Source organism: Balearica regulorum, chromosome 1 (assembly GCF_011004875.1).
Source record: "Balearica regulorum gibbericeps isolate bBalReg1 chromosome 1, bBalReg1.pri, whole genome shotgun sequence".
NCBI classification, from domain to species: domain Eukaryota; kingdom Metazoa; phylum Chordata; class Aves; order Gruiformes; family Gruidae; genus Balearica; species Balearica regulorum.
Window position 1 is genome coordinate 51647464 of NC_046184.1, and position 24995 is coordinate 51672458.

The 24995-nt window shown below is 36.5% G+C and overlaps 1 protein-coding gene across 5 annotated transcripts in view; it reads left to right on the forward strand.

Moving 5' to 3' along the window:
• The window catches only part of CFAP54 (cilia and flagella associated protein 54), a 118526-nt gene that overhangs the window by 1489 nt on the left and 92042 nt on the right, over positions 1–24995 (forward strand). For 4 of the 5 annotated variants that reach the window (XR_012834705.1, XM_075749202.1, XM_075749212.1 and 1 more), the window contains exons 2-13: positions 3960–4065; positions 7558–7704; positions 9806–9977; positions 11846–11904; positions 13225–13368; positions 13790–13903; positions 13999–14100; positions 20200–20398; positions 22140–22235; positions 22911–23023; positions 23140–23308; positions 23954–24039. Coding sequence is in view for 4 of the 5 variants with exons in the window: in XM_075749202.1 (XP_075605317.1) it covers positions 3960–4065; positions 7558–7704; positions 9806–9977; positions 11846–11904; positions 13225–13368; positions 13790–13903; positions 13999–14100; positions 20200–20398; positions 22140–22235; positions 22911–23023; positions 23140–23308; positions 23954–24039 (1507 nt within the window). In the remaining variant the exon portion in view is untranslated. Of the gene's footprint in view, positions 1–3959; positions 4066–7389; positions 7705–9805; positions 9978–11845; positions 11905–13224; positions 13369–13789; positions 13904–13998; positions 14101–20199; positions 20399–22139; positions 22236–22910; positions 23024–23139; positions 23309–23953; positions 24040–24995 lie in introns of those variants that run through there. The other variant, XM_075749197.1, reaches the window with a different exon arrangement.

The window sequence follows — 24995 nt, forward strand, 5'->3', positions numbered from 1 at the left end:
GCATGTTCATCCTCAGGTCTAGGCCTAGATCTATCATGCAGCCAGTGTCAAGGCTTTTGCCTCTGGTGTTTTGAATATCAGTATGTTGGCTTTTTGTATTGCTTCAGCAGCTGATTTCAGTGTTTTGCTATTTTTAAGCCTTTCATTTGTGGCTTCAGACCTTTTTTTTTTTTTGCTTTAGCTGATCTGTATTCTTACTTTGAAAGGTATCCCCTCTAGGCCCCTTGGAGGAAGGAATGGCACTCAGCTGCTTCAGACACCGCCAAAATTGCTGATAATGAACACGTCTGTTGTATCTTCTACACATTCATTGTATCTTCTGTTTGGGAGTTGGGCATGCTGAATCTGATCTGTTTGCAAATGTGATGCCAAGTTACTAGTTTTTATGAATAGTGTCTCCGAGCCTTTCTTTACCCTCTGGAATATTTTGACCTCAATATGCTCTGTCTCTTTCAAACCGGTATTTTGTAGATGTGACCCATATGCACATAAAACTCAGTCAGCATGAGAGCATTTTCTCATCCAAAGAATTCTGCAGCATTCATCATGGAGATGAGAACTAATGCTACCTGGTTCTTGATCCCAGAAGTCACTGGTAGAGATGATCCATACCAAAACTCCAGGGCACTGAGGACGTTGGGTAACATGAAGCTCCCAGTAGCTCTGCATCCTCCAGCATTCTTCATTTGTATAGGGGCAGTACAGAGGTAGAAGACTGGAATTTTGATTGTTGGCAGCTAGCAAAGTCATGGCTATTTATTTGTGATTGTGAAATTTCAGGGTTGTTTCTCCCTTGCCTCTCATTGTTTGATAACTCAAAATTGGAGTGTGTGCTGCTTGCAGAACCAGCCTTAGTCTAGTTGTTCCTAAGAATTTCTGAAGGTAATGGCTATTACAGATGCTTTCCTAAATGCACTAAATACTTCTTGTTGTGTCATTTTTCAAGCTACTTTTCCTGGCATGTGTTGAGATCAAAGTGTTCTTGTTATTAGAGGAGCAAGAAAACCAGCTTTCACATGGCAAGTGTGTCAGCTTCATTCCTCCAATGCTGTCAGCCTTTGGTGTTGATAAGTCAACAGTTAAGGCCGTAATTTCGGCACTTAAAATGTTCTAATGTAAGACACAAAAATTACTGAGGACCTGCCCTGTACTGGAATCATGAATGTTTTCAATTAGAAGAAGTAGCAATCAAAAGTATTTTTCTCTCAACCAAACCAGAAGTTGTTTTACCCCATTTCTCTTGGCAATGGGGCCATAAACGGTTTACCTTGAACTATTGATTTTATCTGATGTCTTATTTAATAAGACATCTTTTGATCAGCATGAGAGAATCCTTTGCTACCTGTAGTAAAGACTTTTGGTCCAGAAGTATAGCCACGTGGGCCTTACCCTGTGCACACTATTATGGGTTGACCTTAGGGAAAATTTTTTCATTATTCATAGAGTTGTTGGAAATTAAGAAACTTCACCTCTGAGCTCTGACCGCCCAGTATTTTTTCAAGAATTCACTTGCTTAACTTGTTATTCTGGTGTCCTACAGTCTGTTTAAAGGAAAGGCTGATGAGCTGTTAGGGAAGTGTCTCACTCTGCTTTGTCTGTGTCAAAGAAACATGCCTGTGTCATGAGCTCACTTATACTTAGTCATGGCATTGCAGCAGATAGAGTTTACCTTAATCTTCCCATTGAGGTTGAAAGTCTAGTCAGATTTGTCACTACTTCGCTAAACTAGCTTATTACAGATTTGTTACGCATTTATTACATCTAAGAATCTCATATGTTAATATGAGCATTCAAAACAAAAAATGAAGATGATCTTCACTAGGGACTTTCCAGCTGATCAGTCTGAAAGAAATTTGTCTCACCTTCTAGTGCTTTATCCACAGTCATTCTTACTATCAGTTACTTTACAGCCTTACAACCTGATGAATACCTTCCCCCCACCCTTTCTCCCTCCCCCCTAGTAGTATCCATCAAGTCTCTTGTACTCTGAAAGTCTTTTCCTAAGCTTCTTCCCTTGATAGTCCGAGGGAACTCTTCTCAGATGCCTGAGAGATTCCTTCACTTTGGAGCCTCTTTGCAGGTTTATCCCAATTAACTGGAGTGGTATGCTTCCCTCAGTACAAGAAGTCAGTAGCCACCCAGACTGTAAATTGCTTATGGACGGAACAGGAGGGACTCATTCCCCATTTAGGAGGTGCTTTTCATTAGACTGGGCTATGGTTTCCTTTAAAAACATAATGCCTTAGGACGTTTTATTCGTATTGTTGCTTTTGGCCTAGTTTGTGCTGTTATTGCATTTCTCCTTTAGGATACACCTCTAGAATGTCCTACTTATTTCTTTGCTTTCAAGAGCTGAGAATTGTGCTGAGATGACACTTTTAGAAAAAAAAAAAAGATTATGATTGTTGTCATTCTTTGGTATAAAGATAATTTTGACAGGTTTCTCATACAGCCATCTGTTTCACCTTGAAATGTGAAGGTAGCTCGCAGCTTTCTGTGTGGAAAAAAATGGTGTTAGTTTGTGCTTTTTATGTTTGGAATCTTCTTATAAGCTGAAATGAAGAGCTAGCTGTCTGGGAGACTGTGAGAATGGATTCCAAGTTCCTGAATGTCAGAAAACAGCTTAAGAAAGTGTCTTAAGAGATTGAAAAGTTCCAGCTACCTTACACCAGTTAGCACAAGGTTTACATGTGAGAATTCAGCTAGAAGGTTATTTTCAAACATTAATTCATCTCTCATCAGTTATTTTCCTTCCTCAGAAATTGATACCTATGAATAATTTAGCTGTTGTGGTTTCACAAGGCATTCTTTGCTGAGGTTTCTGTACAAATGATTTGTTAAGAGAATAAATGTAAGAGATGCCTGGCATTGTGAACACTGTCAATACTATTAATAATTCGGTAACTGGATTCTTTTCTGAACAATCCCTGTGCTTGTTATCAGTTTGTCTGATAAATTATTGTTTTCCAGTTTGAATATAGCTTTCTTAAAGAAGTCTAGGGTGGGAAAGTTGTACATGTGAAGGCACTAACCCATCAAACAGCGATCTGTAGGGACTATAATACTGGCATGATGTAGGCAGTTCCTCTGTAGAGGAGGCAAACTGCTTAGAGACAGTTACCGTTTAGGAGGGGCTTGCTGGTTCAGCCAGGTGATTTGTTACACAAAGTCGTCCTTGATTGACAACTATGGCTAGAATAACAGGCAGAGACAACAGAAGAGCATTGCAACTATTGCCATAAAATCCTTTCTATTTTAACAAATGCGTCATTTGCTTCTCTCTGAATCCTACCCTTTATGATTTACAATTCCTGAACATTTCATGCCAAATGCAGTTCATCCTAGAGGCTTTCTAATGACTTTCTTCTTTTGTGATTCATGGTATAGCTCTATATACCATAAGCCCTCTGTATATCATAGCTCTAGATACTCTATAGCTCTATGGTTTATTCCACGGCTACCAGTTCCTAAGTTTGCTGCTATCTATCTGACACGCATTGTTATTTTGGGATCTTTTTTCCTGCTCTTAGCATTTCTAGTTTCCAGTCCACTTGTACTGGAGCTGTAATCCATTGAGTTTCTTTAAAATATCAAATTTTTTCTTCAAACAGAACCTCTCAAATAGTAGCTGAAAGGTGGGACAGATTTTCCACTTGTGACCATGTTTGAACAATGCAAAGGGATTAATACTAAGATAGTTAAATAAGAATTTACACAGGAGAAAATTCATCCTATTTTAAACGTGTGATAAAAACTGGTGACAGAAATGAAACCCAGAAATGTCCTTGGCTGCTTGTTAAATCCAGTTTTAATGAGCATTTGCTTTGAAATACATAGAGGTTCAAATAGATTTGGAAGAAAGGGGGTTTCACAATTAGAAGTTTTCCTGATTTGTTTACTTGTTATGGCAGGTCTACTGTCAGTTTATCTGAAACCTTTTTCTCCTGTATTTTTTTTAGAGCAAATACTTTGTTCAATATTTGGATCAAATATAAGCCTCGACTGCCAGGGTGGTATTACAATGAAAAACTTCTGAAAGTTGGTGATTCCCTTGCTCAGATGAAAGTAAGTCATATGAAAACAGAAAAGGCTCAATCACAATCTTTGTTTCATTATGTTTCTGTGCTACTTAAATTTTTAATCGTGTTTTACTGGAAGCTATTTAGAAAGTAGTAGAATCTTTTACAAAAAATTCCAACAAGAGTTGATGATTTGTATCTCTTGCTTATTATTGTAAAATTGCCAGATTTTTTGATGTATTTTCTATATATGTATTTCCTATGCACCTGTTGCCTTTTTAAACACCCCAAAATCTTTCTTCAATATTTGTTTGAAGTTTCGACACAGTGGAATACAGTACCTGACTGTGCCTGTAGACACTGCTTCAGTACAAATTGACAATGATGGAGCAGTGGTGGTTTGTTCCACTGAAAAGTCAACTCGATGCTCAGTTAACCAAAAGTGAATGTAAAGAATTGTCAGGAGGGGAACAGAGAATGAAAAAGAGTGCAATTACACATTATACAACTATATGTACAGATGTTGCTCCTGCATGTTGCATTCTGTGTGCACTTCTGGTTTCCTCAAAAAAGGTAACCGTCAACTACAAAAGATTCAGGAGGTAGATTGTTGAAGACACTGAGAGTATTTGGGGGATGTTTCGCTACATGATAACTTTATACCTAGTCATCTGTTACTGGCTACTGTTGGAGATGGGATACTGGGCTAGTAACTAGGTTAATTTATTATAAAGGTTCAGTACTTGAAAAGTTGCTTGAGAGAATACACTTAAAGATTGTAGAGAATTAGCATAATTTAGACTAAGCTCCTAAGTAGATGCTATCTGCTTAGTGTGATTTTGTGTTTGTAATGATCCATCAGTGGATTTTTCTGCTTTTCGCCAGGAACCCTTTTTCATTCTCTGCAGCATATGACACTATTAGATTCCCTCTTGTCACCTAGAAAAGAAGAGGTCATAATTGGAAATGTATCAAGATAGTTTGAGGGGCCATCTTTTGGAGGAACACCTCCAGTGAAACTGTTCTTCCACTATTATATCCGTTGCTTATGGAATACAGCAAGGATAAATTGTATTTATGCTATTTAGGGAAAGCATATATATGTGGCTACTAGGTGAGCTTTTCTGCAGAACTGGGCAAAGGTATGAATACCATGCAGATACCAAATCTTATATATCTTTCACTGCATTTGCCCTAAAGAATTCCACAGAAGTGTCCTGCCTACCGAATAAAGAGCAGCAAGCTGAAGCTGAACTTCAGCAGCGCTCAAAACTCACTAATAGGTTGAAGAAAAGTCTGTAGCTGTGGGGCCATTGTAATTGAAGGTATAGGCTCATGGTTTAGGAACACTCACAGAAAATCTTAAGGAAGCTTGAATAACTGCATTTGTTAATAGCCCCCTCATTGCCTGGCCAATTCCATTCAGTGCTTTTCCATGTTCATGTTTTCGTCAAGTTTTCATCACTTCTGGGCCCTAGGAATTGCTTGGACTATTGCATGAAGCTTTTAGTACTTGGGAACTGCTGCTCTCACAGTGTATTCAGTAAGAAGTTATTTCAGGGGCATCAAATCCTGCTCTGTGTACTTCACATTGGCTTCCCGTAGCACAGCTCAAATGTGGTAATTTGGTCCTTATGTTCATGGTGCTTAATGACCTAAAAATAATCTAGAATTCTGAGTAAAGACTTCTGCTTGCAGTTTCAATCCTCTGGTGTAATGTGGTTTTCTACGGTAAAGGCAAAGTTAGCAATGTTGTTTTGCTGGTCAGCCTAAAACTTTGATATGAGCTCTCTGTGGAACTCCCATTTTTAAGGGCATTTCTTTGACTTTACAAATTTAATTTTCATTGTATCCATTTTTTCCCCTGGAGAAAATAGAAAGAAAAAACACATGATGGATGTTAATTACAATTTTTTTGCCTTACTGGAAAGATGAATGTGGTGTAATCAAGCTCTGTGGTAGGTGGGGTAGAGCCTATTCCATAAGTACCCCTCTTGACTCCTAGTTGAAATTCGTGACTCCTAGTTGAAAAATTTAACTCCTAGTTGAATTTTAAGCCACCTTTATGTTACATAATACTTAATGATGCATAGTCTTTAAAATTAATTATTGAATATGATTAATCAGTGGGTAAGCACCAACTTAACTTTCTGTCCGGCTATTTTTTTAGTGCCTTCTCACTTTAGATTCCTTTCTATTATACATCTGCTTTGTATCTTTTAGGACACACCCTAATTCATTATGTCATATATCTGGAAATTAGCCCGTTAGTCATCATACTGATCAGTACTGACTCGTTTTTTCCCCTCCCTCTCTGCCTGTGTCTGCCTGTTATCTCTGGTCTTATACATATATTTTTAACTTTTTGGGAGAGAAATTACCTTTTTACTGTATATTAGTAACTAACTACATGAGATTCTGATCCATGACTTCAGATTCTAAGAGCTATCACAGCCTGAATCTGTGTATTAGATTACACATCTGACCGACTGCCCTAAGCTGTCCATGGAAAGTAAACGTTTCTCTGTATGGCTGCTGCTTTCACACAGCAAAGAGGACAATAGGGCCATGTGAGTTAGACTCCTCAGATGATTAAAAATTCAGGGTAAGTGTTACTGTGGTGGTAGGAATTTATATTGAAACAAGTCAGTATAAGGAAATACTTTTCAATTTTCTGTGATTAAACATTAAAGGATCATTTTTATGAATACAAATTAGTTACTTTTTTTTCCCTTGGAATTTATCATGACTAGTGTGTGTGCGTGCTAGAGTTAGTGAAGTTGGTAGAGAAACCTCTAAATAATCTTTGCTGCAGGAAGCGGTGGAGGTGATTCAGTAAATGGCACTTCCACATCTGAGTCCGAGCTGAACAATAGTGGTTCAACATGCTGCTGGGGAGCTGTATTTTGAATGAGACATAAAGCTCAACATCCTGTTTGGTAACAGTTCTTAAAGACCCAGCGGCAATTTCTGGTCTATTCACACTGACTTCTTGGCCATATGTAAATTCTGGTTGTCACTTGTTTCATTCTCTTTTAGGGCATCTTTGTTGTCTTCTCTTCCTCTCTGCTTTTATCAAAAAAGGGCTTTGACATCAGGGAAGCAGGGGAAAGGGAAGTAATGATGTCTGTATATTGTTTATAAAATTCTACATTATGAAGTTCTTTTCTCACAAGTATGGTATCATTATCGTTACTGTTGCAAAGCTGCAGGACATTCCAGGAGCCCTTTGAGTTTATTACATTAGCCCAGGATTAGACTTTACAATTGTTCTCTGATATGTCATATTTATGATTAAAATAAACAGAAACTCCCAAACCACAAGCTCTTCTTTTAAGTACTTCAACCTTTCATGTGCTGAGTGTTCACATTAGAAATTACATCATTGCTGAATGTTTGTATGAAACTTCAGTGTTTTACTGCTAGCTGCTCTTTCACATTGATACATTTTACATAAAGATAATAAAAAATAACACGTTTTATAGAAATAGAAATGCAATATACAAACTATAAAAATAACATCTTATTCAATCTTCAGGAATATAAGTTGGCACTTTTACAGTGCTATGGAAGATACCTTCATCAGTTTGTTTCTGTAAACCTTGATGATATCATAGATGATGTGCATCGATTTAAATCCACCTTTTTTCCAAATGGTTTCAGAGACAAAAATGCAGCACTTACGGTAGGTTGTTTTTGGTTTTGTTTTGTTTTGTTTTTGTCAAAGACATTCAGAAATTCAAAATAAGTAGCCTGTTTCATCCTCCATAAATGCACTTCATATTAATTATATATTAACTAATCTTTAATAGTTTGTCTGTCTAGATTGTATTGAGATTTAACAGTCATACGTATGATATGAACAACCAGAGTTGGTGTACATTTTTAAGAGGATATAAGTGCTTATGCTTTTGTGGCATAAGCCAACCACTATCAACTTAATGTTAAAAAGGCAATCTTCTCTGAACAGATTATTCTGTAACTGGCTACAGTGGTTTTTGCTCTGAAATAGTTGCTATTAACCACCGTCAGAATCAAGATACGGGCAAAATTTGGTAACTGTCCTGCAATTGTAGATATTTCTGTATGATGTAATCTAAGAACTAGGCAGAGTGCAAAAGAATTAAAACATTGTCATTTGTACCATAAATGTGCAAAAATACTACATGTAAAAAAGAGGTCATGACATAGTAAAAAACCAGGATTGCATTATTATCAATACCTTACTTGCTCACTATGGAAAAAAGAGGCAGAATGCCAAATAATTTTGTAAGTGCTCTAAGCTCTTGGAAGCTGAGTGACCTCTAGAGTATGTTGGCATCCTTGTGTGTTAATTGCTTATCGAGGTACAGGCTTGCATTTTATCATTTGTTGTCCATGGAAGCAACTGTTTCTGTAGGTATATAGGGAATGCTAAAAACATGTTAGATTTTTATCTTACGCAGTTCTTTGGTGAGAAGCTCTATTTTCAGTTCATGGTGGCAGTTTATTTCAAAATAAACTAATGCAAGTTATTCTGTGATCAAGAACAAGAAAAGGAAATCGTAGGCATCTCCTGTGTATTGAACTAATCAAATTGACATTCTTCTAGTCAGAATTAGATTGTAAATAGGTGTTTAGTGAGGAGAAAAAAGCAGACAGTTTACTTAAAAGCTAGAAGCAGATGTCATGATAGAAGAGGTACTCTTTTTATATTATTTTTTTTGTTTTTCAAACAGAGTTCAGCTTCCTAGAGAGAATATGATCAAAGACTATGTTAATCCATTTTATTTTGGTTTTTAAAAAATCCTTTGTAAATAAATTTGAAGTTCCAGAGATGGTTTCTCCTGTTTTCTAGGTGTCTGCCTAGACCTTGAACCAATCATAGTGCCAGATGTTATCATGAGTCTACATTAAAATGCCCGTTCTATAACTTGACCTTTAGATACTGAAATATCCCTAAATTTTCAGATATGGAATCTAGTTTGACAATGATCTCTACAATTGGAAATGGATAATGATAATCTCTCAAATGATTACATCTAAAGGCCTTATATGTAAAAATTTTGGCCAGGTTTCTACACCTAGCTTTTGTTTTTTAATGTAACACTAAAGAAATCACAGAAATGGAGTTCTGGGGCTTGAAACTTCCAGTTTCAGTGAATTAACTGCAAAAAATAATATAATTTCAAATATTATCAGGTTAGTAGGCTTCTGAGAGGTTGATAGTTACTGACGAGCTGTGTCCCCCTTAGCTCATTTTCTCACATGTTGTTTTGTTCAGTTGATGATACTGTCCTCCAGGCAAGACTGAGATCACATCATGTTAGGTATTACAAAGAAGAGAAGGAACAATGCATCTGTGCAGGAGAATAGTAACTGATGAGGGTGAGAAATAAAATATCTATGATACAGATGGAGAAGTAAAGTGCAGAAAAGTTAAGTCTTGCCTTACTTTACAGAGGACATGTACAGAGAAACCAAGAATTAAAGCCAAATTCTTTGAATATTAGTTTAATGCCTCGTTTATCCTTCCTCCCTTTAGCAGCCCTAGTGCACTAGGTGCATTTTCATCCTGTGATGCAGTAGAAACTGACTCAGGCTAATGGCACAGCAACCTTACAGTTTTAGCACTTTCTCCATATGTTAATCCTTGTTTCAATGTCATGCTGGTTTTTTTTTCTGGTATGCTTAATCTTTTTATACTCACCATTTTGTTGTACTTTGCTGATGTAAAAACTGACATATGCATGTATTTTATCTGTATATATATATATTAATTTTACATATGTTTCCATATGTTTTAGTTCCATGCTTTGCAAGAGAGGAATGGTTGCATTTATCAGATGATTTACAGCAGCGACAGAAACCTCCAGAATCAGGGGTCTCTCCAGACTTGTTTCAATGTCTTGTCCTCATTACGACTCGCTATGCAAGTGGCTCTACCTCAGGAGAATTTCTGTTGGCTTATCTACAATGGTACTTCAGACTTTCCATTTACATTTCTTTGCTAAGCAAACCTGTGGAGGGAAACTTTGTATATATTCTTTAAGGTCAACCTAGGAGTCATGAATAAATCTTTAGCTAGTGTTCAGTCGCAGTAGGTTTTTTGTAACTTTTTTTTCTAAAACGATGAATTTTTAAATTGAAGTTTCTATATAGTGTGCTTTTTCAGGTGGACTGTTTAAAAGTAATAGCTTTTTCATTATAGCTGTGGTTAGTGTGTGCTAATGAAATGAAATCTAACAGCATAGTAAGGGTATTTTTTGAGTGAACCCTGATTAAGAAAGCAGCCTCAAGATTTTTTATCAATAAAATGTTTGTGTTAATGAGTTTGGATTTTTTTTTTAAAAGGATTGCAGATCTAAGAGTAGAAAATGATTATCTGACATTACATCTTTGTATTTTTTTAAATGATCTTTAAGGCTAGAGTTAATAATAAAACTATTCTAAAAAAATACCATATGACATTTAAGAATTTGGTTCTCTCTGTATATGATTTTACTGTGCTATTTATAAATTCTTGAATTAGGAAAAAAAGATGAGGAAAACTGGAAATTCCATGAACTAGATACACAGAGAATGGTATATCAAGATTTTTATTTCAAAAACAACAGTATAGTTTTGCTTTGAAACACCATGTTATTTAGTCAAAAGTTGAAAGGCTATTATTAATTCATTCTACTATGGTCGATTGTTGCAATATAAATTTAGGAGATAATGTGGGTTTGATTTAATTTTGGAAAATTTACTTTCTTTAAGCTATAATTGATCAAAATTCTTATCTGTTTGTTTTGCTGGGACTGCCATTGCCCTCAGTCTCTACGTTTAAGGTGTAGTTTTTGCTTCTCTGTTTCTATGGGAGAAGAATTAAAATTAAAATATACTCACCTGCCATTCCTAAGTCCCACCACTTGTGTGTGGGACAGGTCTCTGTACCAAGCCTAGCCAATAATCTAATCTGGTTAGAAGTAAATGTTAGGTGATAACTCAAATTTTTCCCAGTTCCTGAGCATTTTTCTGCAATTTCTGGCAATAGATTTTGTGCCTCATTACACATTTGACTGAGTAAAAAAAAAAATAATCTTCCTAATGCTTGCTCAGTTCTTGCTTATTGGGATAATAACACCCTTATAGCTCTGACAGTTGACATTGTGATGCCTCCTGCTGCTGCAGGTGTCCCTTTCTGAACATTCGTACAGACAGAAGAATAGATTCCCCCGTCATCCCCCCCTAGAACTGCAATGTCTTTTATACTTCTAGGGCTGATTTTTGAAAAGCAATTTGGTGACATAGCCTAAATTAAGTAATTTTTGACAGGATTTTATTTGTAAGTCACATTGATGGTTTTGAAAATTCTATTCACAATCAATTTTCTTCATTTCCCTTATCATACTGAATGTCACATAATAGTGGTGTTGTCTGCTGGGACAGTGCCATGACAGACTAAAAGAATCACCTAAGGTAACGTCTGTGAGGAGAGGTAATATGTTTTTTAAAGAGGCTGACATTTGGGGTTAAAAATAAGATTTTTCTCTCTATCAGTTATTTAATAAAATTTCAATACAATGCATTTTTAAGATTTCATTCTTCTATGATACTACTTCATTGTGTAGATATTTTGAAGCTAATATTGTCCAAGAATTTAATGGCTTCATCCTCTCTAATTTAAAAGTAGTTATAGAAAGATTACTAGTTTATTATTTTCCAGCCTCTGGAAATAACAACCCAGATGTTAAGAAAAAGTTTCAGTTGGTTAGCATAACAAATTTTATGTAGCTTTATAGCTACATAAAAGAACTTATAGAACTTACCTGTTTTTAATTTATTTTATTTTCTTTTTGCAGGTACTATTCATATTTACACCATATGCAGACATTTGATGATGAGAGGTCAGTCTGCTAAGGTATGGCAAAATAAATAGAAACATTTGAAAAATTTACAGAAGATTGGAAAACGCACCTGTATTTTGCATAACACTGTACCCTGACGTATCTATTTTATTGTCATTGCCAGTAGTACCACTTTGACGCAAGGGAATAAAATGTCTAGATTGCAAAACAGCCAGTTTCTAAGCCCTCATGCCTTTATGACTCTGCTCCTTCTTCAGTTGTGGAATGGAGCCCACCATAAAGTCTTCCTGTTCTTTGAGATGGGTTATGTTAGACTGTTTCAGAGGGCTCTAGATGCTTTTTTTTTGGGGCAACTATCAAATCCCAAGAATTGGTCTTTTGTTTCGTAAAATGTGGAAATGTACTGACACCTGGTGGCTAGGTTTTTAGTTGTGAACATTTGATAAAAATGACCTGGCCTTTCCCCCCTGCCCTTTTCTTTTTACCTATGAATGTAGTTTTCGTTTGTCTTAGCTTTACTTTTTTCTCCTAAAACTTGAACAGAGCTTAACTCAACCTAGATCCAGTATATTTTCTTATCTGTTGGTTATATTAATCTTTCATGGAGCAAGAACATATTTTATTGAAATCAGAAGTGATTTAGCATCTCCTTTAATGCATTCAGACTTGTACTATACAGGAAACAGTGGAATTGACTGTAGGTATTTCAGATTCTTTTAGTTCAGATGAAAAGAAAATCTGTATGTTGACTTAATTTAGGACTAAGGTTATCCATATTTTGTGTACCTCAGGGAACAGCTCGCCCGAGGAAAATACAAGGGGAAGATGTTCAATCAATTTAGTAGGACTAATTCTTAAAATTAGACTGCTGCAATGACTATGTTGGCCCTAAGTTTAAGAGCCGATAGTGTAGTTCCATGGTTGTAAATTAATCTAAGTGCAGGTGGTCACCAAAGAAGGCAGACTCCATTGCATCCCAAATAAGCTTGCTGATCTAGTGGAAAACTAACCTAGAAAAAAATGATCACTAGAGCTGACACAAAGGACAGGGACAACTCTAAAGATAAGAGCAGATGAGAGAGAAGGGCAGGACCTCTGTCTGGTGGCAAGGCTATAGTGAACTGGAGTGGTTAAGGTAGCTTGGAGACTAAAATATAATGCTTGACCACAGTTTCAAATGGGAAAAAAAACAATAATATGCAGGAATGCTTTATGGTCAGTAAGACATTAAAAATTAATACAATTTCTGTGTGGTTTTTTTTTTCCTCTTTCAATTTGCCCTAGCAGGTGAGAATAAATCTTTGTATGTGTCCTGTAGTATATTTATATCGTTTAAAATGCATTCAGTTTGAAACTGGATTTCTTCAATACAGGTCCTGGAATACTTACTGTGGGCCAGTATATGTATGGAATCATCCATTCCACTCTTATCTGTACATTATTTGACGTGGAGAGCCACCCTATATACTGCAGTTTCTCAGTGTTATTTTGATTGTCAAGCCGGCATTCATGGAGAGGTATCCTGATTTACCATATGTAGCATTTCAGATGCAATCAGATGGGAAATAAATATTTATTTAAATATTCCTGCTTATTATCAGATTGATGTATTTAGAGTTCTGCCCGTATTCCAAAATTTAACTGCAAAGTGGAGGTGTGTTTCCTCATGTAAATGAGTAATCAATTCAAACTTGTATGCAATAGTACTTTGCAATATAATCATAGTCATAGACTTCTAGCATTAAGTAGTGGCCAGCCCCATGCAAAAATACAAAAAGTATTTTGCAAAGGTTTTCTTTTCCTTTTCTGTTGTTGTTCATGACCTGGCTTTCATTGCAGTTGTCTGAATTCAAGAATGATATGATTCTAAAATTAAATACCAGCATAAAGAATATGAATACAGAGTATAATTTTTTTTTTTTTTAATACTTTGGACAGATATTTGCTCGCCGTGGTCTGATTAAAATTGATGAACTGAAGCAATTAGAAAATAATTGTTCTTCACTGGAAAATTCAGAGACAAAAAACATTTTTAGAGAGGCCACTCTAAAGGTATCATTCTGCAATTCATTGTAAACTGGTATAGTAATTACAAACTCTATGAACAGAACACATAACACAGTTATTTGCTTTTTTCTTTGTGTCAGATGTCAATAATGATTTTCAAGAGAGCAGTGTATGAATCCAGGAGAAAGCCAAAAAGCTACTTTCGACCTAAGTTAAGAGTTAGCCTGAAAGAAGCACAAAAAGTAAGTCTCACATTTTATGTAATCCTTCTCTTTGTTTACTATTTGCATGTGGTGAACATGTGATATAATTCTGCTTAATAGCATGGTGCTATTCCCAAAGAGAAAGTTTTACTCTTTCAGTTTCATAGTTAACATAATTTATTATTAAAACTCAAACTTGAAAGGAGGGAAGATGTAGTAATTACTACTTTAGAAAATACTGATTTTTCTAGCATTTTTTCCTTTAGCAATTATGTTAGTAATAAAAATAAGAGAAATCTTGTTCAAATTCATACCAAGTGTATGGGAGTCCTGAGTTTGCCCTGCTGTCTTAAATGGCTGTGAAGATAAATGGCTTTGAAATTTTTTTCAAATGGCTTTGAAAAAAAAACCTACTGTGTTTTTAAATTTTTTTGTACTTACATTGGAGAACTCTCTTAAGTCTTGAGACATTGTTTTTGAAGGCCACTTACTTTTCTGCAAGATACTATGAATTTGAGAAAGGCATCCAGGACACAAAGTAGACTTTTAAGGAAGTAATGAATTTGCTCAAATTTCACTCTTTCCTTGTGTTCTTTACAGCTAGTGTCAAAAATGAGAGATCCTTTGGGATAAGAATTATAAGTAATCAAAGAAAATACTTTTTTGTGTGAGTGCATTATCCCTTTTTTGGTCAGCATGCAGACTTTGATATATCAGATTTTAGTAGTTGTTTATCTTTATGCCATTATGCTACTATGTGGGTTCGTAATGGTTATGCATCTTACTTAGATTGTATCATCCGTTTTTGGTCATAGGTTGATAGGTCTTTTGAATTCGAGACCTTTCCTAGATATAGGACTGCACAGATAGAGTAGAAAGTTCTCATTTTGATTTCACTGTGCCAAAGAGGATGCTTCCATCTGAGTGGTTATTCCCTTTGTCATGGACAGATGGTCGTTCTGCTTTCCTACTGTTTGCAATTGTGATTTAAATAAATTTAATTCCTGCAGTATTCCGTAGGAAGCTGGCAGAGAGGAGCCAGCTAATGAGCAAGCTCCCAAACCCACACTCTTTTACTGAGTTATATTGCCTGCCTGTTGGGATGCCATGTAAGCAAAAGGTCATGATCTCTTTGCACTGTGACACTGTCTTGTGATAAAAAGCATTATTCTGTGGAATGTTGTTAGCTGATGGTGATACAGATATAGTTAGTTTGGTTTTATGGAGTAAATTATTTTCTTTTGCAAATACCGCATTATGAAGAATTACTGTTATTGCAGTATCGTAGGAGTAAAGATGTTGGTTGCATGGGACTTCTGGAAGTCATTTAGTCCAGCCTCTGACTTGAAGCATGACTTTTGCCAACAATAGATCAAATCATCTGTGGCTTTGTCTTCAAAACTTGCAATGCAGGAGATTCCCTTGTTAATCTAGATAACCTTTTCCAGTACTGCACTACCTTCCTACTTAATATACTTTTCCTAATGTCCAATCTGCAAGTCATCCCTGATGCTTTCAGAGTCATCTGAATTGAAGTCATCTAGTCCAGTCCCCCAAAGTTGAAATTGTTGTCATTACTCCTTGTTACATTATCTGTTTCTACTCAGAAGAGTTTGGCTTCTTTACTTTTCTAAGTCTTCTTCAAGTAGTTGTGGGCAGCTATTAGGTCACCTGTTAGTTAGCCTCCTCTTTGCCAGACTAACTAAGGCTTCCTCAGCCTCTTTTTGTACATTTTATGCCCCTAATCATCTCAGTAGACCTCCATGGGACCCTGTCTTGTTTCTTAACATCCTTCTTACACAGAGGAACCCAAAAGTGGGCATAGTACTCTAGGTGGAGCCTCATGAGTTCCAGGTAAGGGAAGAAAATAACCCCTCATTGTGCTGTTTACACTTCTCTTAGTGTAACTCAGTCTGCAGTTTGCCTTCTTTGTGACAAGAGGACACTGCTGGCTCAAGTTTAACAACCAGGTCTTTTTTGGCAGCGCCGCTATTCCTAAATTCGGTTTCCAGTCTGTACAGATGCATTCCTCCCCAGATGCAGAGTTTGGCATTTCTGCCAGTAAAACAACTACTTCCTCAAGTTTCTCAAGGTTTCCTTGAACTGAAATTCCATCGTTCTTTAATTGTCATGATGTAGATATAGATCAATTACATATGTACCTCATAATATAATGGTAAAATGGAGGAATCTCTTTGCATGTTTCTGAAAGACAAAAGGAAAGAGATACTGCAAAGTGACATCTTCTTTGTCACAGTTTATCTGATGCTAGAACAAATTCAAACATTCAGAACTGAACAAATAGGTTAAATCTGGATTTCCTTGTTCATAATTATCTAATTTATTTGTAAAATACTTTGGGATAAGCTACATGTAAAAACATGTACTGCAGTAGGTACAGTAAAAGCCAAATAATTCAAAATAAGAATGATGGTTTTTCTGTCTTAAATAATTGTTTAATATTGATATATTTTTATTTAATTATTTCTATGCCATTAATCTATATTATGTTGATTTTTTAAAAGAAAATTGGCTGTGTTAGAAAGACATATCAGAAGCAATTGAGAGTCCTCATTTGATAGTGCTTATGGTTAACAGTAAAATTATAATGAAGTTATACCAATATATTACAGATGTGATCTGATTGTATCGAATGCTTCTGTTATATAAGTTATTCATCAAAACTTTTAAAAAGCTAATCTGATACTTCAGTTTCAAATAATTGACTTGAATCATAATCGAAGAGCTGCGTGGATAGCACAATTGATCTGTTCCAAACCTCACTTACTGGAAATTTCCCATTATCCCAGGTAGGGCTGAAACCTCAATATGTTCAAGTGTGTGTGGTTTGCACATGTAAAGGTACTGGTCAACTTTCTCAAGGTCAGTTGATTCTGGAAGACTTCAGTATTTCTGAATGACAATCATCTAAAAGTCTTGCTCAACAATGAGGATATTAGGAACTCAGTATGCTTTCAAACAATGTTTGCTCATCAGGCACCCATCATGTTACTAGGAACCTATGTCTGTTACATAGCAGGAATCTCATGTATTTGATCTCCAGAAGCCTGAAAAAATCTTCAGTAATTGATTTTGTTCTGCAGTGTCTGTTTGATTTTCTGACAAAACTGAATGCCTGAAGTAAACAACAAATTGTTAGAAATTGCACTGTTCCTAACTCCGCCACCAAGTCTTTTGCTTCTAAAATGTGCTACAACAGTTTTAATTACCTTATTTAAGAAGGAATAGTATTGACTTTTCGCATTTATTTCTGTATGCCTTTTGTAACTTTACAAGATTTGTTGAATAATGTAAAAGCAGAAAGCACTCTTTTAATAATTATTTCAGAATATTTTGTAGGTTTATTAAGTGTCAAGTCAATATAAAAATATGGGACATTTATTTTTGCATAGTACTTTGACTTTCAAAACAATTTCCTTTTTTAGTCATAGAACATGTACACTCTAGTATAAGAGGTAGGACAGTTGTATTCAGAGCTCAGTCCAGCATGTTATAGAGCACATTATGCTTGGACTGGCAAAGAAGTAAAGCTCTTCCTTCTCTTCTAGTATGTATGAAGTAGAATTTGGTTTCATACTTAAATCACCTTGAAAAATGGAAACAAGCTAGACTAATCTATTTAGTTTGTTAGCTTTCAATTTGAGGTTTTTCTGCACCAGTGCAATGTTTGTTTTCTAAACATGACAACACAATGCTTATGAAAAAATATTAGTAGTAGTAAATTGCATGCCCATTCTGCTCTGCATTTTAATGGAGTTTTTTAAACAAAACCTGCAATTTGTGCTTAGCTTGTCCTGGAATATATGTGATGTATATTTCTTTCTGCTGGCATAGATCTGATTTCTCGATTGGGCTTATAAAAACAAATCCGCAGTGTGGGGAAGAAGATATATTGAATACAATGACACAAAAAAATTTTAAAAAAATTGTATAGTTTGCTTCAAATTTTTTTTAGTGTGCAAACATCATTATGAGGATTTTTTAAAAAATGTTGAAAATTTGGAGTTCTTTTGCTAGGAGAATGGCTTCACAGAATCACAAAATGGTTGAGCTTGGAAGGGACGTCTGTAGGTCATCTGGTCCAACCCCGCTGCTCAAGCAGGGCCACATAGAGCTGGTTGCCCAGGACCATGACCAGACGGCTTTTGAACATCTCCAAGGACAGAGACTCTACAACCTCTCTGGGCAACCTGTGCCAGTACTTGATCACCCTCAAAGAGAAAAGGTGTTTCCTGATGTTCAGAGGGAACCTCCTGTATTTCAGTTGGTGCCCATGGCCTCTGGTCCTGTCACTGGGCACCACTGAAAAGAGCCTGGTTCTGTCCTCTTTGCACCCTCCCTTCTGGTATTTGTATTCACTGAGGAGATCCCCCCTAGCCTTTTCTCCAGGCTGAACAGTTGCAGCTCTCTCAACCTTTCCTCACCAGGGAGATGCTCCAGTTCCTTAAACATCTTCAAGACCCTTTGTTGGACTCTCTCCAGTGTATCCATGTCTCTCCTGTACTGGGAGCCCAGAACTGGACACAGTACTCCAGGTGTGGCCTTACCAGTATCCCCTCCCTTGACCTGCTAGCAATACTTTGCCTAATGCAGCCCAGGGTACTGTCAGCCTTCTTTACTGCAAGGGCACGATGCTGGCTCATGTTCAACTTAGTGTCCACCAGGACCCCCAAGTCCTTTTCTGCCAAGCTGCTTTCCAGCTGCGTGGCCCCCCCGCAGCATGTACTGGTGCATGTGCTTCTTCCTTCCCAACTGCAGGACTTTGCACTTCTCCTTGTTGAATGTCATGAGGTTCCTATCAACATGTCAAGGTCCCTCTGGATGGCAAGACCTCCCTCTGGCATGTTAGCCACTCCTCCCAGTTTTATGTCATCTGCAAACTTGCTGAGGGTTATGGAAGACAGCGTCAAAGGCCTTACTGAAGTTTAGGTAGACAATATCCACTGCTCTCCCCTTGTCTACCAGTCCGGTCATTTCAACACAGAAGTTGAGCAATTTAGTCAAGCATGACTTCCCCTTTGTGAATCCATGCTGACCACTCGTGATGGTTTTGTTGTCCTTCAAATGCCTGGAAGTGATTTCCAGTATTAGCTGCTTCATAAGTATCCAATATTAACTATCTTTTGTTTTTACTTTTACTCTACTCCCAGCAGAAATAGTTCCTCTTTCTTTGGAAAATACAGTTATACTATAGATGGGGCTCACTCATTATGAGCTTATTTGAAAACAAAAATAACTCTTTAGCTTTAATACTCTAAATACTGGCAGATATTGAACAGATTTTTTTTTTCATGAGGTACACAGCTGAACTTGTCTGTAAGAATTAATTTGGAAGCTAAAATAAAGGATGTGGATCCAGGAAAGCGAGAAGGAAATTCCCAAATTTTTGTCTAGTTAAATGTCCCTAGAAACCGATCTAAAGTGTTTTTATTTTGGAAAGTGCCAAATAAATAGAACTGAAATGTTGATGGATTATGAGCAACATTTTAAAGTACTGTGTCTCTGATTTACTTTATATCTGGTAGTGGCTTGGTAACCATGTAAACAGAACATTGAAATAAAATTTTAAAATATTTTCTTATATAGATCTCTGATTTCTTAGCTGTCAATAGTGCAAATACATATTTGTGTGTTCTGCCTTGTATTTTTATGTTATGCTGTTTGAAATGTGCAAGTGAGAGAATATAATAGTGTTTTACTTTCACTGCGGTGCTGAGCATCCTAATCTTTCTCTGATTTTCTGCAAAGTGCATAGAACTTAGCTCCTTATGTCAAGTCTGTATCATTATAAGGAAAGATCTGGGTGGCTTTAAACTACATGGCCTCAATACTCTCACTCATAATTTCTATTGTATTCTTTTCTAAGTAAAATACCATGCAGCAGTGCATGTGGTTGCTATGAAATTATGGCACATCTTAAGTACTGTACCCACTTAGCATGAGGCTTTGCTATGCCTTTGAAGCATGAAATTCATAACAACAATATATTTTACAGTATATTATTTTCTCTTTTAAACACATACTTACTTTCTGAAGGTGAACTGTTTTGAAAGAAATCTTGCTTTGTTGTAACTTGGTTTAGATATTACAAGGCTTACATTACTTCTTCTTACTTAGTTGCCATGGCCTCGTACTACTACCGAACGGCTGCTGACAGAAATGTTTGACAGTGCCCCAGCTCAATTCCTTGCCATCCTGGAAGCTCTGTCTGATAGTAGCAGGCATGTGTTGTGCCCTGCTCCACCTGTTCCTGATGAAATTGAAATTCGTGATGTCATTTCAGAGCTTTTTTTTGCAGGCCTGGAAATCCTCTCAGGTAACAACATAAAGAAGCAAAAAGAGTGTTGATTAGGAGCCCAGACCTCCATTTTATTATTTTGTTTGCTATTTCATTTATAACAATAACACCTGTAAAAACAGGAAATCTTTCTTATCTTTACAAAATTTAAGATAAAAATCTGGGCCAATCTCTGTTGTCTGTTGCATCAGTAAAAATCCACAGTAATTTACGCATATCTTTTCTCAATAGGATGGAGATCGCTTTCTTCATAGCCCATATGGTGCTGTGCCTTGCATTTATGTCCAACTGTCCTCTCTCCAAAGGCCAGTAGGCTGGGGTGGGCAAGAGGCTGGGAGAGGACATAGCTGGGATAGGTGACCCAAACTCACCAAACGGCTATTCCATACCATATGATGTCATGCTCAGCAATAAAACCTGGGGCTAAGGGAGAGGATGGAAGCACATTAGAGTTATGGCGTTTGTCTTCCCAAGCAACTGCTATGCATCCTGAGGCCCTGCTTTCCAGGAAGTGGCTGGATATCTGCCTGTCTATGGGAAATAGTGAATGAATTCCTTTTTTTTTTTTTGCTTTGCTTGCACACACAGCTTTGGTTTTTCTTATTAAACTGTCTTTATCTCAACTCATGAGCTTTTCCATCTTATTTTCTCCCTCTGTCCTGTTGAGGAGGTGGAGTGGGTGAGCAGGTGGGTGGGGGTCTGGAAGCCAGGCAAGACCAACCAGCCATGGTGTTTAATATATATATATGTATGTGTGTGTGTATATATATATATATATATTTATTTTTTTTTCCCCAAACAAATCGCTCAGAGATAGATGTAAAAACTTGAGAAAAAGACTGGACTTGATGATTCCTTCCAAACCTTTTTTGCTAGGCTCTGGACTGAATATAGCCAAAGGTATAGAAATATTTTGTTAATAAAAGAATCTATAGAGACTAAATACAATTCAAAATCATATTTTCTTGATAAGATTACTGGCCAATTAGAATATAAGAAGTCAAATACAATATCATAGAATCATAGAATGATTTGGGTTGGAAGGTACCTTAAAGATCATCCAATTCCAACCCCCTACCATGAGCAGGGACACCCTCCACTAGACCAAAGCCCCATCCAGCCTGGCCTGGAACACTTCCAGGGATGGGGCATCCACAACTTCTATGGGCAACCTGTTTCAGTGTCTCACCACCCTCATCATAAAGAATTTCTTCCTAATATCTAATCTAAATCTACCCTCCTTCAGCTGAAAGCCATTACCCCTTGTCCTATCACTACATGCCCTTATAAACAGTCCCTCTCTAGGCCCCCTTCAGGTACTGGAAGGCTGCTTTAAGGTCTACCAGAGCCTTCTCTTCTCCAGGCTGAACAACCCCAACTTTCTCAGCCTGTTTTCATAGGAGAGGTGCTCCAGCCCTCTGGTCATCTTTGTGGCCCTCCTCTGGACTTGCTCCAGCAGCTCCATGTCCTTCTTATGTTGGGGCCCCCAGAGTTGGATGCAGTACTCCAGGTGGGGTCTCACGAGAGTGGAGTAGAGGGGCAGAATCACCTCCCTCGACCTGCTGGTCATGCTGTTTTTGATGCAGCCCAGGATATGGTTGGCTTTCTGGAGTGCAGGTGCACATTGCAGGGTCATGTTGAGCTTCTCATCAATCAGTACCCCCAAGTCCTTCTCCTCAGGGCTGCTCTCAATCCATTCTCTGCCCAGCCTGTAGTTGTGCTTAGGATAAACTGATTTAATGAATTGTCTATATTAAAGGTGGAGTGAGCAGTACTGGTATTCAAGGAAGTCATTGCACCGATCATTTTCGTACAATTAATGTATCATCAACGCTTCTGCAGTTGATACTAACAGGTAAGCTAGCTTTGAATTTTCAAAGGATTCTGTACCCAGCCATACAAATGTTTGCTTGTTAGTAGCAATTCTATGCATAAAGGCACTGCAGTCTTAGGACTGCAGAACACTGCTGAATATATTAGCTAAGACACTTGCTTAGAGTTCCAAGGATCAGAACATCCCTTTTCTGCCTTAGTGTGGTTTGGGTTAAACTTCAGGAGTGAGAAAATAGACTCCTTATGTGTACATGCACATTTTCTGATACAGTAATGAGTAATGGTCACCTATCTTGCAAGAAATTGTTATGTTTCTACCCATTTTTTTTACTAAATTTCTGGGAAGAAGGGTTATTATGGGGTGATACCCAGATTTAAGCTCTTTCTGCAACAGAAATGACTAAAAGTCCTTGATTTCCTCTACACAGGTACATTAATATCAATAATAGTACAGCCTCTTTGGAATGTAACAGGACATTGCAGATACATCATTAAAGTAGTATATAAGCATAGAAATTACAGCAAAATAATAAAGCTATTGTATCTTGTTGAGCTATTAAAAAATCCTTCAAGATTATGCTGACTATTCAAAAGCACGTGGAGTTTTATCTTTGTATTTATCAATACCCAAATTATTGCTTAAATTAAACTTCTGAATATATATATAAAACATAAAATATTTTTGTCATCACTGCAGGAGAAAAGGGAGTGTCTGGAGATGCTGCTGTGAAATTTATAAAATTAGCTTTCAGCTATGAAGAGTGGGATGTGTTTGACTCTGCTATTGAATTTGTCCTTAATTTTCTTCAGGTAATCCAAATGCTATTTAGACATTCTTTATGCAGTCTTTTCCTAGGAGGGTAAGGAAGAGTATTCAAAGTACATGTTTTAAAGACAAATTTCTACTGGCTGTTTCTGTCAATTAGGCTCAAGATGACCCAACATGGAAGAAAGCTGAAATGGAACTCAAACTTCTTACACTGATGCAACCTTTACTATTTCCAAGAAAATTTAAACACGGTTTTTCTATCAGTGAAACTAATACCGAAGAAGCTAGGATGCCTCATGGTTCTGAAAAGAAGCAAACATTCAGAAGTGAGTGTTGTTCAGTTAAAGATGTGTTTCCATTTCAAATATTTTAGCAGCAAGAAATTTTGTTTCTTATTTTAAAACTATTTAATATGGTGCATATAGTATTCTATCAAAAAAACTAGCAATTGAGAAGTTGCAACCTACTGAGTTTTGTCTAGTTTTCATTTGCCAAAACATTACTTTATACCATTTTCCTTGAGGGTGAAATAGCATATATGTTTAACATATATCATGCTATATGCAAAGATGTAAAATTAATGGATGTTTTCAGACAGGTTTTCAGGGAAAAAAAGTGAAACAGACATCTTTGGCTTTCTTTTCTCCTTATACTTCATTTATGTAAAATTTCTTGGCATCAAAGGAAGAAAAACTTGTTAAAGCAACTGTAATTTAATTGTATAACATTCTGAAAAACTGCAGATATCTCGAGAACTTTCCACTTCCAAAAATAGCAAGGACCACTTTTCACAGAAAGTTAATAAACTTGGGGATATCTATCCCCTTTGCATTTACTATTTGTCAGAGTATATTATCTGCTGGCATAAATTGCTAAGTTGACTCACTTGGATCTTTTCAGACATGGTTTTGTAACTAGAAATAACATCTTGCCTTTCCTTTTCTTCCTTTTTTAATAAACATTGAATGCAGAGGGTTCCTTAAAGCACGGAGAGCCTTCCGATGATCTTATGATTTTGGCAACAACAGTGTTTTCCTGTGTCTCCACATCTAAGCAGGTATAATAAAATTAGAGACATTTCTTCTGAACAAATCACATAATCTGTAATGAATGCATATAATTTAAGACCAAAGGAATCAGTTGCATGATTAACAAACTACAAAAACAAAATAGCGAAAATGAAAAAAGATACCCCTAAGATGTGATCACTTTGTGATTAAAAAATAATAATATTTATTTCAATTTTTATTTAATTTTATTGATGCTATGTACTCACACTACTTTAAAAATGTAGATATTAAATCCATTTGGAATATCATAGAACTAATTGCATGTTCCAGCTAAGCAGAGATCAAATTTCTTATATTAGATTTAGGTGGGCAAGTATGCTCAGCTGTAGTAAAACATTTCTGCAATATTCATAGAAATTTGAGCAGTGACCCTAAGGAATGATAATGCCTTTATAGCAGCAGTATGCCTGCAATTTAAGGTAAATTCTCACTGCAAACAAACAAGCAGCAGCAACAGCAAAACCAAAGAGTGTGGGACATTTTGTGCTGAGGCCTGTACTACAGAATAATCCCATTGTATATCTGATGGTTTATTCCCAGAGTAACCACTTTTAGCTTACTTGTTCAAACTGAGATTTCCCATAATGTGCTACTGTGAGGGAACAAAAATTACAGTGCAATGTCTCCACTAGCATTTACATTGAAATAGTCTGTGATCCAAAAGGCTAATGAAAAATTTTCCTTAGAAAAAATGTGTTCTGTTAACATGGCATATGTCTTAACTGCAGAATTAATTTTAGATATAATTTGAATATTGCCCCTGTTTGAGTGTAACTGGGGCACACACATTTTTTAGCTTTAGTCAAAATATCCTGCCTGTGAGGTAGTTACACTTTTAGATGGCATGATTTGTCTTTTTTTTACATAACCACTGTATTATGGAGGCAGGTTACCTGGATTTAAACTCTTCTGGTTCTTCTACAATTTCCCACAAATCTCCCCG